The 14,947-nt window shown below is 44.4% G+C and overlaps 1 protein-coding gene across 2 annotated transcripts in view; it reads right to left on the bottom strand.

The window, feature by feature from the left end:
- The window catches only part of wdr11 (WD repeat domain 11), a 72,181-nt gene extending 61,159 nt beyond the window's left edge, over positions 1–11,022 (bottom strand). For both annotated transcript variants that reach the window (XM_030771890.1, XM_030771891.1), the window contains exons 1-4: positions 10,883–11,022; positions 3,829–3,940; positions 2,388–2,541; positions 21–194 (exon numbers count right to left, since the gene is read on the bottom strand). In XM_030771890.1, coding sequence (XP_030627750.1) covers positions 21–194; positions 2,388–2,541; positions 3,829–3,940; positions 10,883–10,968 — 526 coding nt within the window. In that variant the 5' untranslated portion in view covers positions 10,969–11,022. The remainder of the gene's footprint in view (positions 1–20; positions 195–2,387; positions 2,542–3,828; positions 3,941–10,882) is intronic.
- Positions 11,023–14,947: the final 3,925 nt, after the last annotated feature.

The raw sequence follows: 14,947 nt of genomic DNA, 5'->3' as shown, positions 1-14,947 counted from the left end.
AGCATTACCCTGCTACTCACAGGCCAGATTGGAAGGTTCAAACGGGTCAAAGGAGAAGGAGAGAATGTTCTCAGCATAGCTCTTCTTCCACAACTTGGCCCCCGTGTCTCCATTCCAGAGGACGATGTAGTTTGGAGGGTGGACAGCCAACAGCAGGTCACGGGATACATCCTGATTCCACAACCAGTCCATGTCTGATTCAGGTGTGGAAAAGACAAACAGACAGTCCATCAGACAGACAACACAGACTGTCTGATGCCTTTGATAAAGAATTCTACACAATCATAACTATTTTCTTGAATAAAATCCAGTACTTATGTATTGACAAATTTCAACCGCAATTTCACTGGTGTTTAAAACTAGGTTACAGTTACAGTAAAATACATTTCCTCTACTTTGCTACACAGTACGGATTAAACCTCTCGACAGAGAGAAGAAAACCGTTGTTGACAGAGAAGGAAATAAAAAGGCTACAGAGGCTACTTTTCACAATGAAAGCAGCATTTCAGCAGTTTAAAGCTGTTAGAGATTGGTAAAGCTGACTGACTGAGGACAGTGGATCATCTTAGTTTGGGAGGTAAAGAAGAATCCAGGGACTACAAAACTTAGCTGCATCTTTGGAACATAAAGTTTCAGAATCTACTAAAAGATGTAACCTCTGTGCTGGCAGGAGGCAAATATTACTAAGTGTAGTGAACAAAAGAAAGGCTGATAGTGAAGGTTCGATCAGACGAACTGGACAGCCGGACGAATTCAGTCAGAAAAGCCATTTAAATAAAGACACTCTGGGCTTCAGTTTCAATACATTTGAAAAGCCAGATGTCAAAAGGAAAAAGGGTGGAGAGTGAGTACAGATTTCTAAATTGATGGTGGGGCACTTTATTCCCCAGGGTGTAATCTTAGGCTCGCTCAGGCAGATATCTCCTTTGTCTCTTCCAACAAATGTCATTCAATTTCGTTACCAGCCACTGAGGCGCAGTGCAATGTTCCAAGTTACAATAAGTGTTCTGAAACCTTACTTGGCATCTGTAAGACAATTAAGCAAGACAATTAAGTCCTAGAATTCCGAACAGCAGCTTTGGGATAATATGAGAGTCCTGCAAAAACAAAACTACTCCAGTACTACTACAGTACACTACAGTACTCTACACTACAGTACACTACAGCACACTACACTACAGTACAGTACACTACACTACACTACAGTACACTACACTACACTACACTACACTACAGTACTACTACAGTAGGCTACACTACAACACACTACACTACAGTATTACTACAGTACAGTACACTACAGTACTACTACAGTACACTACAGTAATACTACACTACAGTACACTACAGCACACTACACTACAGTACTACTACAGTACACTACACTACACTACAGTACACTACACTACACTACACTACAGTACTACTACAGTAGGCTACACTACAACACACTACACTACAGTATTACTACAGTACATTACAGTACAGTACTACTACAGCACACTACAGCATACTACACTACAGTACTACTACAGTACACTACACTGCAGTACTACAACAGTACACTACAGCATACTACACTACAGCACACTACAGTACAGTACTACTACAGTACACTACAGCATACTACACTACACTACACTATAGTACTACTACAGTACACTACAGCATACTACACTACAGTACACTTCAGCAAACTACAGTACTACTACACTACTTTATAGTATTACTACACTACAGTACTACTACAGTACCCTACAACACGCTACAGCATACTACACTACAGTTCTATTACAGTACACTACACTACAGTACTACTACAGCACACCACACCACACTACACTAGAGTACATTACTCTACAACAGACTACACTTTACTACACTACAGTAATACTACACTACAGTACACTACAATACAATAAAGTCCACTACAGTAAAGTAAGACTACACTCTGACTCCACATACTGTACCACACTGTGATTACATTCATGAATCAATGGCAGAATTAACGAACTTGATGTAAGTACTATTTTAGTAAAGCAGGAAAATATTCATTGCTCCTCAGTGGGGATTCATACAAAGCTAAATGTTTGATTATTTATTTAATGTAAATCTGTTTATTGCATTTTTTCTTTATGAAGCTCATTTACAAGTCAACACTGAACAAAGAGAAAAAAGCCAACATAACCCAGTCACCAGAGGGGTGCAGGAAAAAACAGGACTTCTCAGAGAGCAGAGAAATGTTATGCCAAAACTCCAAACTGTCCATAGAGAATGACTGTCCTCTTTTCCTACTGGGCAGGTAAGTGATTCACAAAATACAGATATGCCACAAACCACGACACGTTCCACGTTGTGTGAATGAGTGTAAGGGAACACCATCTTACCCTGAATGGGCTTAGAATGCTCCTGGATCTCACAGTGAGCATTTCCACTCACGACATCCCACACAATAATCTTCCCTGAGGCGTCGGCCGAAGCTAGACGCAAAGAGTACGGAGAGCTGAGACTGTGGTAGTAATTCTCTCTGGACCATTTCACCTGACAGAGAGAGAAAGATGCAACGGCAATGAAAAAAAAAATCAATGAAAAACACTCAGTAAACTGTGTGTGAGGTGCAGTGGGAGAGACAGCATTTCTGTAACCCTGATTCACACGGAAATGAAATACTTCAGCTGTTTCATTATGAACCTGTTCATATTTAGCAGTACTGGCATTAAAAGACTAATAATGCCACAAAGCAGCTTCCACACAAACATTAAAACATTAAAACAGGCTCTGACAACAACAGGCAGCAGCCAGCCCCGGACCAAAACAGGCTCCAGTAAAAAAAATACATTTACGCAATGATATCACAGGCCGTCTGCTCACTGTTGCCAGGGCAACAGATATAGTAAGCCAAAAATACTTTTGATGGGTTCAATATTAGGCCTTCTTGATTACTGGCATTGACTGGAAGGCAAGTGCCAGCAGGTCTGAGGTTCTGTGGAATTACAGATTAACTTTCCGAATAACAACGTTAACATAAACCTGTTACATTCTCACTGCCTGTTTGCTACAAATGTACTCTGCTTCAGTTTAAACACTGACACACCATAAACACAAACAGAAAGAACAATATGCATGAGCAAAAAAACGAAAAACAAAACAAAACACACAGAATGCAGATTGTCCGCGTTTAAATAATCAACATCGGTGAATGGGGAAGAGTAGTGGTATAGCCTACCTGAGTTTAAAAAAACAAATAAATAAATAAATAAAAAGGCTGTTTCACCCATGTGCTCTCAGTTCACCTTCCTCGCATTGCTGAAAAACAATCCAGTCCAGATACACTGAAGGACCCAGCAAAATCACTGAATGACCCAGCAAAATCACTGAATGATCCAGCAAAATCACTGAATGACCCAGCAAAATCACTGAATGACCCAGCAAAATCTCCCTGTCTTCATTTCTTGTCCTTAAACCCTTCAGTCTTAAACCCTTCAGTCTTTAACCCTTCAGTCTTAAACCCTTCAGTCTTAAACCCTTCAGTCTTAAACCTTTCAGTCTTAAACCTTTCAGTCTTAAACCCTTCAGTCTTAAACCTTTCAGTCTTAAACCCTTCAGTCTTTAACCCTTCAGTCTTAAACCCTTCAGTCTTAAACCTTTCAGTCTTAAACCCTTCAGTCTTAAACCTTTCAGTCTTAAACCTTTCAGTCTTAAACCTTTCAGTCTTAAACCCTTCAGTCTTAAACCTTTCAGTCTTAAACCTTTCAGTCTTTAACCTTTCAGTCTTTAACCCTTCAGTCTTTAACCCTTCAGTCTTAAACCCTTCAGTCTTAAACTGACCTTGACAACCACGGCTTTGTGTCTCTCCAGAACCTGAATGGTCTGCGCTGTTTTTGGATCAATGATGAGGATGCTAGAGTGGCATCCCTGGGCAATCAGTCCTTGCCAACCCCTGAGAGAAAAAGAGAGGGGGGGGGGGGTTAGAAGGATAGATGGAGAACATGAAAGGAACAAAGAAGGCATTCTGGGAAAGGACTAAAGAAAGCAGTGGTATGAAAGCCGCACGACGGCAAGACAACTCCGCAATCAGCATAGAGTGCTATACATATATTAGGCATAAACTGGACGTAGGTGCTCTGTTTGTTATTTCACCAGTGAAAAGTCCATTCTGCCAGACAAGGCCATGTTGTCTCTCAGTGTTACAGCACTGAAAGTTTACTGATCCCAGTTTCACTCAAAAGGCTGACAGCAGAGCTGTGCCACAATGCCAAGCACCCGCATCTCCTCATCTACTGCAGCAAAGCAACCAAACCACACATAACCACAACCACAACCAAACACAACCACAACCAAATATAACCACAACCACCACCAAACCACAACCACTACCAAACACAACCACAACCAAACACAACCACAACCACTACCAAACCACACATAACCAAACCCACTACCAAACACAACCACAACCAAACATAACCACAACCACTACCAAACCACACATAACCAAAACCACTACCAAACACAACCACAACCAAACATAATCACAACCACTACCAAACCACACATAACCAAAACCACTACCAAACACAACCACATCAAATATAACCACAACCACTACCAAACCACATATAACCAAAACCACTACCAAACACAACCACAACCAAACCAAATATAACCACAACCACTACCAAACCAAACATAACCACAACCACTACCAAACACAACCACAACCAAATATAACCACAACCACCACCAAACCACAACCACTACCAAACACAACCACAACCACAACCAAACCAAACATAACCACAACCACTACCAAATACAACCACAAACCAAACACAACCAACCAAACCAACCACAACTAATTACAACCACAGACCAATCAGACCCAACATAATGAACTGACTACAACCACACCAACCACAACCAAATCACAGACCAACCAAACCAGCCACAACTAATTAGAACCACATCACCATCCACACAGGCAAACACTCACTACAGCAGCCCTCATATCTACCTCTCCACACCAACCATAACCACGTCACCATTCACACAGCCAACCCTCCACTCCCGACAGCTACTCCAAAAATAATGAAGTTGAAAGAAATGTTGTTTTTCAGGAGAGGACTGACTGAAAATGACATTTGAGTGTAAACTGAGATTTGAAAACCCATTGTAAGAGTTGGGTCATTTTGGGAGTGCTGCATTTTAAAGCTCCATCTCCCACACAGACACAGACACAGACACAGGCACAGGCAGCAGGCACAGGCAACAGACACAGGCAACAGACACAGGCACCAGGCACCAGACACAGGCAACAGACACAGACACAGGCACCAGACACAGGCAACAGACACAGGCAACAGACACAGGCACCAGACAGAGGCACAGGCAACAGACACAGGCAACAGACACAGGCACCAGACACAGGCAACAGACACAGGCACCAGACAGAGGCACAGGCAACAGACACAGGCAACAGACACGGGCACCAAGCACAGACACAGGCACAGACACAGACACAGGCACCAGGCACAGGAACCAGGCACAGGCACCAGACACAGGCACCAGACACAGGCACCAGACACAGGCACAGGCAACAGACACAGGAAACAGACACAGACACCAGACACAGGCACCGGACACAGGCACCAGACACAGGCACAGGCACCAGACACAGGCACCAGACACAGGCACCAGACAGAGGCACCAGACAGAGGCACCAGACACAGGAAACAGGCACCAGACATAGGCACAGGCACAGGCACAGGCACCGGCACCAGACACAGGCACCAGACACAGGTACACGGAGCTATTTTGATGTTCTTTTGTCTTTTTACAACACATGGACATTGGATGATCTGCTGGAAGAGCCACGCGCCCTCGGCTTGCTGCGGGGGGGACCAGGCCTCCAGCCCTCGGCGTCGCCTGATGCCGGTGGCCAGTGGCCGGTGGAGGGGACGCCGAAAGCAGTGTGAGAGGCAGCTGAAGCGCGGCAAGAGGGCAGGGGTCCATGCTAGGCTAAAAACAAATCTTAGCCGGCCAGCTCTCCCATCCATCCTGCTCTGTAACTTCTACTGCCTGGACAATAAATTGGACTATAACCAAATCTAACAGATTACGCAGCGAGAGTTCAGAGACTGCTGCGTCTTCTTTTTCACACAGATGTGCCTCAGCGACAGAGTTACAGACGCCACCATTCAACTAGACAGGCTTGTCCCATTTCGCGCCGACAGGAACACAGCTCTGTGAGGTAAGGCTCACAGTGATGGCTTGTGTTTGTACCTCAACACAGAACGGTGCAAGAACTCGGTGATGGTCTCTAGTTATTTCTCATCACTGGTGGAGTTTATGACTGTTAGATACAGACAATTTTATTACCCATGGGAATTCAGCACTGTCCTTATAACAGCAGTGTACATTCCCCCCCACACAAACGCTATGGAGGAGCTCTGTGAACTGCATGGGGCTACTGGCGAACTGCAGAACGCACACCCTGATGGACTGTTTATTGTCGCTGGAGATTTCAACCATGCGAATCTCAAGTCTGTGTTTCCTAAATTCATTCAACATGCAGACTTTGCAATGAGAGGGGCGAACTCGCTGGATCTCGTTTACACAATCATCCCAGGTGTGTACCGGGCAGAGCCCCGCCCTCACCTCAGCTACTCAGACCACATCTCTGTTATGCTAATCCCGGCATACAGACCGCTCATCAGACGGACCGGACCGGCTCTGAAGCCAGTGAAAACCTGGCCAGCAGGAGCCATCTCTGCTCTTCCGGACTGTTTTGAGTACACTGACTGGCACATGGTCAGGGAGGCTGCAACCGATGGCGACTCCACCAACTTGGAGGAATACACAGCATCAGTGACCAGCTACATCAGCAAGTGCATCGATGATGTCACTGTCTCCAAGACCATCACTACATGCTCCGACCACAAGCCATGGATGACTGCAAAGGTGCTTGCACTGCTGAGACCCCGAGACTCCGCCTTCAGAGCCAGAAACAAGGCGGCCCTAGGAACAGCAAGGGTCAAACTGTCCACAGCCACTTTCAAGACAGCAGAGACACACGGCACATGTGGCAGGGTACCCAGGCCATCACAAATAACAGGACAACATCACCTGTCTGTGACAGTGATGCCTCCCTTCCAGAAGTGATGAACAGCTTCTACGCTTGGTTTGAGGCACAGAATGACTGTCTAACCACCCCTCCTCCCAACGATCAGGGACTGTCTGACCACCCCTCCTCCCAACGATCAGGTTCTGTGTCTAACCACCCCTCCTCCCAACGATCAGGTTCTGAGTCTAACCACCCCTCCTCCCAACGATCAGGTTCTGTGTCTAACCACCCCTCCTGACAACGATCAGGTACTGTGTCTAACCACCCCTCCTCCCAACGATCAGGTTCTGTGTCTAACCACCCCTCCTCCCAGCGATCAGGTACTGTGTCTAACCACCCCTCCTCCCAACGATCACGTTCTGTGTCTAACCACCCCTCCTCCCAACGATCAGGTTCTGTGTCTAACCACCCCTCCTCCCAACAATCAGGGACTGTCTAACCACCCCTCCTCCCAGCGATCAGGTTCTGTGTCTAACCACCCCTCCTCCCAACGATCAGGTTAGGTGTCTAATCACCCCTCCTCCCAGCGATCAGGTACTGTCTAACCACCCCTCCTCCCAACGATCAGGTTCTGTGTCTAACCACCCCTCCTCCCAGCGATCAGGTTCTGTGTCTAATCACCCCTCCTCCCAACGATCAGGTTCTGTGTCTAACCACCCCTCCTCCCAACGATCAGGTACTGTGTCTAACCACCCCTCCTCCCAACGATCAGGTTCTGTGTCTAACCACCCCTCCTCCCAACGATCAGGTACTGTGTCTAACCACCCCTCCTCCCAACGATCAGGTACTGTGTCTAACCATGCCTCCTCCCAACGATCAGGTACTGTGTCTAACCACCCCTCCTCCCAACGATCAGGTTCTGTGTCTAACCACCCCTCCTGACAACGATCAGGTACTGTGTCTAACCACCCCTCCTCCCAACGATCAGGTTCTGTGTCTAACCACCCCTCCTGACAACGATCAGGTACTGTGTCTAACCAAGGCTGCTGTGAGGGCAACTCTACGCAGAGTCCACTCACGGAAGGCTGCTGGACCAGACAATATTCCTGGCAGAGTCGCTCAGAGGATGTGCAGAGTGCTCAGAGGATGTGCAGAGTGCTCAGAGGATGTGCAGATCAGCTGGTGGATGTTCTCACTGACAACTTCAACATCTCCCTGAGCAGCGCCGTCGTTCCTACATGCTTCACGGCCACCACTAACGTTCCCGTGCCAAAGAAGTCTTCAGTGTCTTGCCTCAACGACTACCACCCCATTGCACTCACATCTATAATCATGAAGTGCTTCAAGAGGCTCGTCATGAGGCACATCACGACCCCGCTGCCCCCTTCACTGGACCCCCTGCAGTTCACGAATTGACCCAACCGCTCAACAGGTGACACCATCGACCACCATCCTCCATCTGTCCCTCACCCGCCTGGACAAAAAGGACACATGTTCAAATGCTGTTCATAGACTTCAGTTCAGCATTCAACACAATCATCCCTCAGCACCTGATTGGAAAGCTGAGCCTGCTGGGCCTAAACACCTCCCTCTGCAACTGGATACTGGACTTTCTGACTGGAAGACCCCAATCAGTCCGGATGGGGAATACCATCTCCAACACCACCCCAGTGAGCACTGGGGCCCCCCAGGGATGTGTGCTCAGTCCACTCCTATTCACTCTGCTGACTCACAACCGTGCAGCAGTTCACAGCTTGGACCACATCATTAAGTTCGCTGATGACACGACTGTGGTGGGTCTCATCAGCGAGAATGAGGAGTCAGCATACAGAGAGGAGGTGCAGCAGTTAATGGACTGGTGCAGAGCCAACAACCTGTCTCTGAATGTGGACAAAACAAAAGAGGCGGTTGTTGACTTTAGGAGAGCACAGAGTGACGGCTCTCTGCTGAACATCGACGGCTCATCCATGGAGATCGTCAAGGGCACCACATTCCTTGGTGTTCACCTGGCGGAGAACCTCACCTGGACCCTCAACACCAGCTCCATAGCCAAGAAAGCCCAACAGCATCTCTACTTTCCGCAGAGGCTGAGAAAAAATCATCTCCCACCCCCCCATCCTCACCACATTCTACAGAGGGACTATTGAGAGCATCCTGAGCCGCTGGATCACTACATGGATTGGAAACTGCACCGATTCCGGCTGCAAGTCACTACAGCGGATAGTGAGGATGGCTGAAGAGATCATTGGAGTCTCTTTTCCCTCCATCACGGACATCACATGCTGCATCTGCAAACCCACCAGCATTGTGGATGACCCCACACACCCCTCGCATAAACTCTTCACCCCCCTGCCGCCTGGCTAAAAGTACCATAGTATTCGGGCCCTCGCGGCCAGACTGTGTGACATTTTCTTCCCATAAGCCATCACGCCCCTCAACACCCAGTGACTGGCCTTTACATCCCACCCATACATATACACGCATACACACACACACATGCGCGCACACACACTCATACCCAGTTGTACACCATTCCCCTCACTTGCACTGTTTTTGCACTGTCCTTCTTAAAGGACTGCACTGACCACCTCTGCTGCTGACACTGGACTTTACTGTTGCTGCCAGTATTGTACTCCCGCTACTAATAGGCTACTATACTCTGTTTACATTTACAGCAATTATTTTCACATTTCTACAGCAGTTCTGCCCTTACACTACAGCAGATGTCTGTAAACTTAACACTCTTCACTTAGCAACCTTGCACTGTCTTTTTGCACCGTCTGCCTGTGAATTTCTTGAACTGTTTGTACATGCACTCATGCACTTTATGTAGTCTGTGTAGGCCTGTGTATTTTTTCTGTCTCAGTTGGTTCTGTGTAGTCTCATGTGGTTCTGTGTTGTTCTATGTAGCACCATGATCTAGGAGGAACATTGTTTCATCTAACTGTGTACTAGCTGTATATGGCTGAAATTACAGGAAAGCCTACCTCTAACGTCTAATATTTCTTACACTGTTCCAAGAACCTTGCATGTCTTCACAAACAGCTTTCCACACATTTCTTACAGAAACAATAAATCAGAGGGAGTTTTCAACATGCCAGAGTCAGAGCTCCAGTTCAATGTGTCATCTGAATGATAGGAATCTTAACAGCATAGTGACTCTGTAAGAGAACAGTTTCTCGAGCTAAGCACTAAATAAAATCTCCACTAAAATCTCTGATCCCCCACACGGGCTGCTCTAGGCCAAACAGATCGTACTTAATAACCAGGAATAACGTAATATAAACTCAGATTTCTCGAATTGAGTGTCCCTAAAGCAATGCCCTGACAATGCCTATGTTCTGACTTACACAGCTAAATGACATGTTGTGCTGAAGATTACCATATTGTGTCAGCTGTGGGGTAAAGGCGAAGTCATGAAGCAAATACATCGGCTGGCTTTTTGTTATATCTTAACGGTTTTGAGCTCTAGCATTTCGGGTTTAGACCTAGGAAGCTAAAAGTAAACAAGTACTTTCACCAAAGACCAATACCATCGCATGCAACTCAGATGAATGTTCCAACAGGACGAATACATCAGCCATAATACAAGCTAGTTCGGATGTCGTATTCTGAATTCCTGGTAGGACTCAAAGGACAGATTTTGCAAGCACAATGTTAGCTTGTAGTATTTTTACAACAGCAGAACATAGTGTAATGCAAAATCAATGGGATGTGATTTAACTGACTAAATAAACTTCTATCTGTCGAGTTGTAAGTCTACAAGCTAGTCAGCTGACTATCCAGCCTTCGGAAGCTCTTCCTCTGTCAGATACTTACCAATCAACCGCGGTTTTGTTCTGTAAGTGAAGGGTTCCAGTTAACGTCCGTGCGGCAAGCTTGATATTGACAGTGTAGGGAATCATCTTTATAATGACACTACATGAAAGAATCCAAAGATAGTGACTTGTGAAACAGACAAAACGGGCAAGTGACAGCTACCACCGCAAACAGGAAGCGTCAAACCCATGAGCGCACCAAAAATAGCTCCGTTGGAGTCACTTTTCTGTGAGTATACGGTTCCTTGCGACATCGCTTGCTGCTTTCTGTACGCTGGCATATATCTTTGGTAGTTACGTCTTATAATTTCACAAATTGCCGAGGGCACGTTACTAAAGAATTACAGTTAGTAAAATGTTAAGTATGCAGACATGTCACAAGATAGGATACTGCTAATCATGTGTCAATCCGACCCGTTATGAAGTCGCCTTAAAATGCACACCAGGCGGGTGTTGGTGGGGCACGGACAAGTAGTCGATGTGCCGATTTCCATCGGCTGATTCAGACTGAGAGCGTTAACTAGACTTCGGCTTAATTGAGGCGGAGACGCACGTGTATTTTCAGCGTCTGCTTAGTGAGGCAGAGGTCAAAATTAACTGGTGAACAGAACAGAACAGAACAGAACAGAACAGGACATAAAGGGGGGGAATCAAAAATCCCAAAACCCAGAAAGTGTTCAAGACTTGCGGAGCAGCAAGTGAAGAAACATTTCCCTCATTGGTTTGAGGTGTTTGAGTGTAGTAACCCTGACATTTTACCAGGAACACATCTGCTCCCTCTCAAGGATTCAGTTACCATTTTTATCACCATCCCAATTAGCATTTTAATCGCTACTGCAATGACACAACGCAGTGCTCTGTTTTTAAGTGTCAGAAAAATCTGAGTAGGAAGAGGAAACTGCATAGAACCACCAGCACAAATGCTCTTTGTATCCTGTCATTTCAAAGACGTGGATCCCACTTTGATAAGGATGAAATGACTGATTAAGACTATACTCAGTCAGCCACAGCATAGACTATAGTCCCATAGACTCACTTGATCGAGATTATCAGCCCCATTCAATGATAGTTTGATAAATTGTCATTCTAAAAGCCTGAACTGTACAGTCCTGTCAGATGTTGCTGAATATACAGCTAACATATGTTGTCTGTCTGTTACCTGTTACCTGTAAGGGCCTGCTCCTTTAAACTCAAAGAATCCATCAATAGAAAGAGCTACATTAAGACAGTTCAAACAGGAAAGCATCTTAACAATTTCAGGCTGTTCAGAAACAGCATGAACAAATTTGGTCATGTTTCTTTCAAAAGAATAACTGAGACATAATAAGAAATAAGAGTAAGAGACATGCTTACCACACAAGAGCTCACAGAACAGACCACAAATATATGGAAACAGCTGGAAACAGTTGGAGTTGGAGTTCTCTCTGTGTTTGTCAGAATATGTGTGTGTGTGTGTGTGTGTGTGTGCATGCATGCGTGCGTGTGCATGTGAACATGAGTGTGCAAATATGTATGTGTGTCTTTGTGTATGTGTGTGTGTTTGACAGAGAACATTCAGGAAATATCAGAACACCTAAAGATGGAACATTGGATGTAACTGAGAAACACTCACACTCAACACTTGAACCCCAATTTCTCTATTAGTGGATCTTGTGGATAAAGCTAGTCTAGTCATTGTACCCAGTGCTGAAACAGTAGTCAGAAGTCTGTGAATGACTTCGATGTGACAGACTTTGTCAAGAAGGAAAAGGTTAGTGTGTGCAAATGTTGGGCTCTAAGGAAATTCAGGCTGGTTGAGGAACAATATAGTGCTTCATCCACAAACAGCAGCTTATTCCCCTAATATCAGTAAATCATGAAAAGAAAATATGAGAATCAGACAATATAGGAAAGACAGGATGAGAAACCATAAACAGACTAAGGTCAGAACATGGTAACAGGAACACAGGGGTAACACAGCTCAAAGCACTCAGTGGGAATGAGAGACTTCACCAGGAACTGAAAGAAACAGAGGAGTAAATGTGTTAGGTTTACATTTCACTACAAGTTGTATACTGTTTATAATTGTGTATGTGACAAATAAAGTTCCTTCATTGGCTCCCAATTCATGCAAGGGCAGATTTTAAGGTCCTCTTATTAACATATAAAATTTTACATGGGCTTGCGCCTTCCTACCTGTCTGGCTTAATTACACCCTACAACCCACCTCGCACCCTGCGCTCTCAAGATTCTGGATTATTTGTCATTCCAAGAGTTAAAAAGAAGTCCGCTGGCAACCGAGCCTTTTCCTACCGCTCTCCCTTCCTTTGGAATGGTTTACCTACAGAAGTTAGAGAGGCAAACTCTCTCAATACCTTTAAAACAAAACTAAAGACTTATCTATTTTCTCGAACTTATGCATGATATAATTTTGATTTGACTTTGTTATAGACATGTAAAGCCCTTTGAGACTATAAATAGTGATATTGGGCTCTAAATAAATATTATTATTATTATTATTATTATTATTATTATTATTATTGAATCTTGAATCTTGAGAGTCTGAGTCCATGAACAGTGAAGATGTATCAATAATGAGAAAGGTGCTGAAGCTGAGCGCTCTGATTGGCTGAAACAGAGGGAGGAGATGAAGGCATGACACTGATTAAATGAAGAGCACTGTGATTTTGATCAAAATAAAAAACCCTGTGTCACTATATATATATTTTATAACTATAACGTAATGCCTCAAAGCCCCAAACAGTCATTCGTCACCCCTTCATTAGTCAGTGGGGTGACATGGTAGCTTTTGCTATAGCAATATCCTTTCCAAATATACTGATATTTTCAAACAAAGGGTACTTAATAAGGTATATGGACACATTATATACACAATTTAAAAACCCAAAATACAAATCTGTAGTTTGATTGGAGTCTCAGTTTTTATCTTCCCTCATTCCATTTCTTCATGGTATCGTCTGTTTTCCAAGTCAGTGAATAAATGATCATGCCAGGAGACTGTCTTGACATTAGAATCTTTACAAAGAGGCTAAGGCCACATAACAGCAAAATTATTCCGTTTAAATGTACTATAGCTGCTAGTGTTGCCATAGAAACAGCCCAGAGTCTAATAAAGGGACACAATTATCTCCTACTGTCCTTACAACATAACACGCTGTGGGCAATATGACAGAAAATTATTACAGTGACACACCAACGTCTCCTCCAATCACTGGGTCTCACCTTTCATATCAAACAAGTCCTTTAATCATGTCAACTTTTCCACAGACAACCGGGTTGTAGCAAGATATGACTGAAAGATGAAACCAATGAATTAAATGATAGAGAGAATTTTTTTCAATGCTAGCATGCTGCAAATAAATATATAAAATTCTGTATCCTTTAAGTGTGAAACAAGTAAAAAATCTTTGCAAAAACATTTATGTCCAAGTACTAAATTATTTCTACACACTTTTAATAATCCACACTTTTATTATAACCATTCCCTTTGAGGTTGACTCAAAGCAGGATTACACAGTAACGCACCCACACTCTTAAGAGGAAAAGATTTAATACAATGTAAAAAGAGAAGAGCCCAGACGCTGTCTCGTGTCCTTGGTCCCTAACGATTCTAATGACGAGCTGTCACCCACAGAGAGACGGACAAAGATTCTCAAAGGAACTTTTTACAGACAGAAGTTTAAAAACATTGAAGATAAACACACGGCGTAGGAAACCAGTATATCAGATGAATGAATTCATCGTCCTGTTGGTCCATGTGTCATATGATGAAACAGCACAAGACATTTAGATCTCAGCAGTGGCCTTGAGCTATCCACATTAATCATATGTCTTTACCCAGTACAATCAGGAGACAGGACACAAAGCAGGTGTGTGTGTGTGTGTGTCTGTGTGTGTGTGTGTCACTGACTGTCTATACATTGATAACATAATATCACAAAGTGAATGTGAAAATAAAGCACAGGATATCTAAAGATCTTTTGGAAACAAAATATGTATTTTCCCAATCATTTTCCCCCTACAGCACACCGCCTCTTCAAAGGCAAGAAAACAAAACAAAACCAAA

The sequence above is a fragment of the Chanos chanos genome, chromosome 4 (genome assembly GCF_902362185.1).
Source record: "Chanos chanos chromosome 4, fChaCha1.1, whole genome shotgun sequence".
NCBI lineage: Eukaryota > Metazoa > Chordata > Actinopteri > Gonorynchiformes > Chanidae > Chanos > Chanos chanos.
Note: the sequence above shows the minus strand (reverse complement) of the source record. Positions and strands in the feature narration are given on the sequence as shown.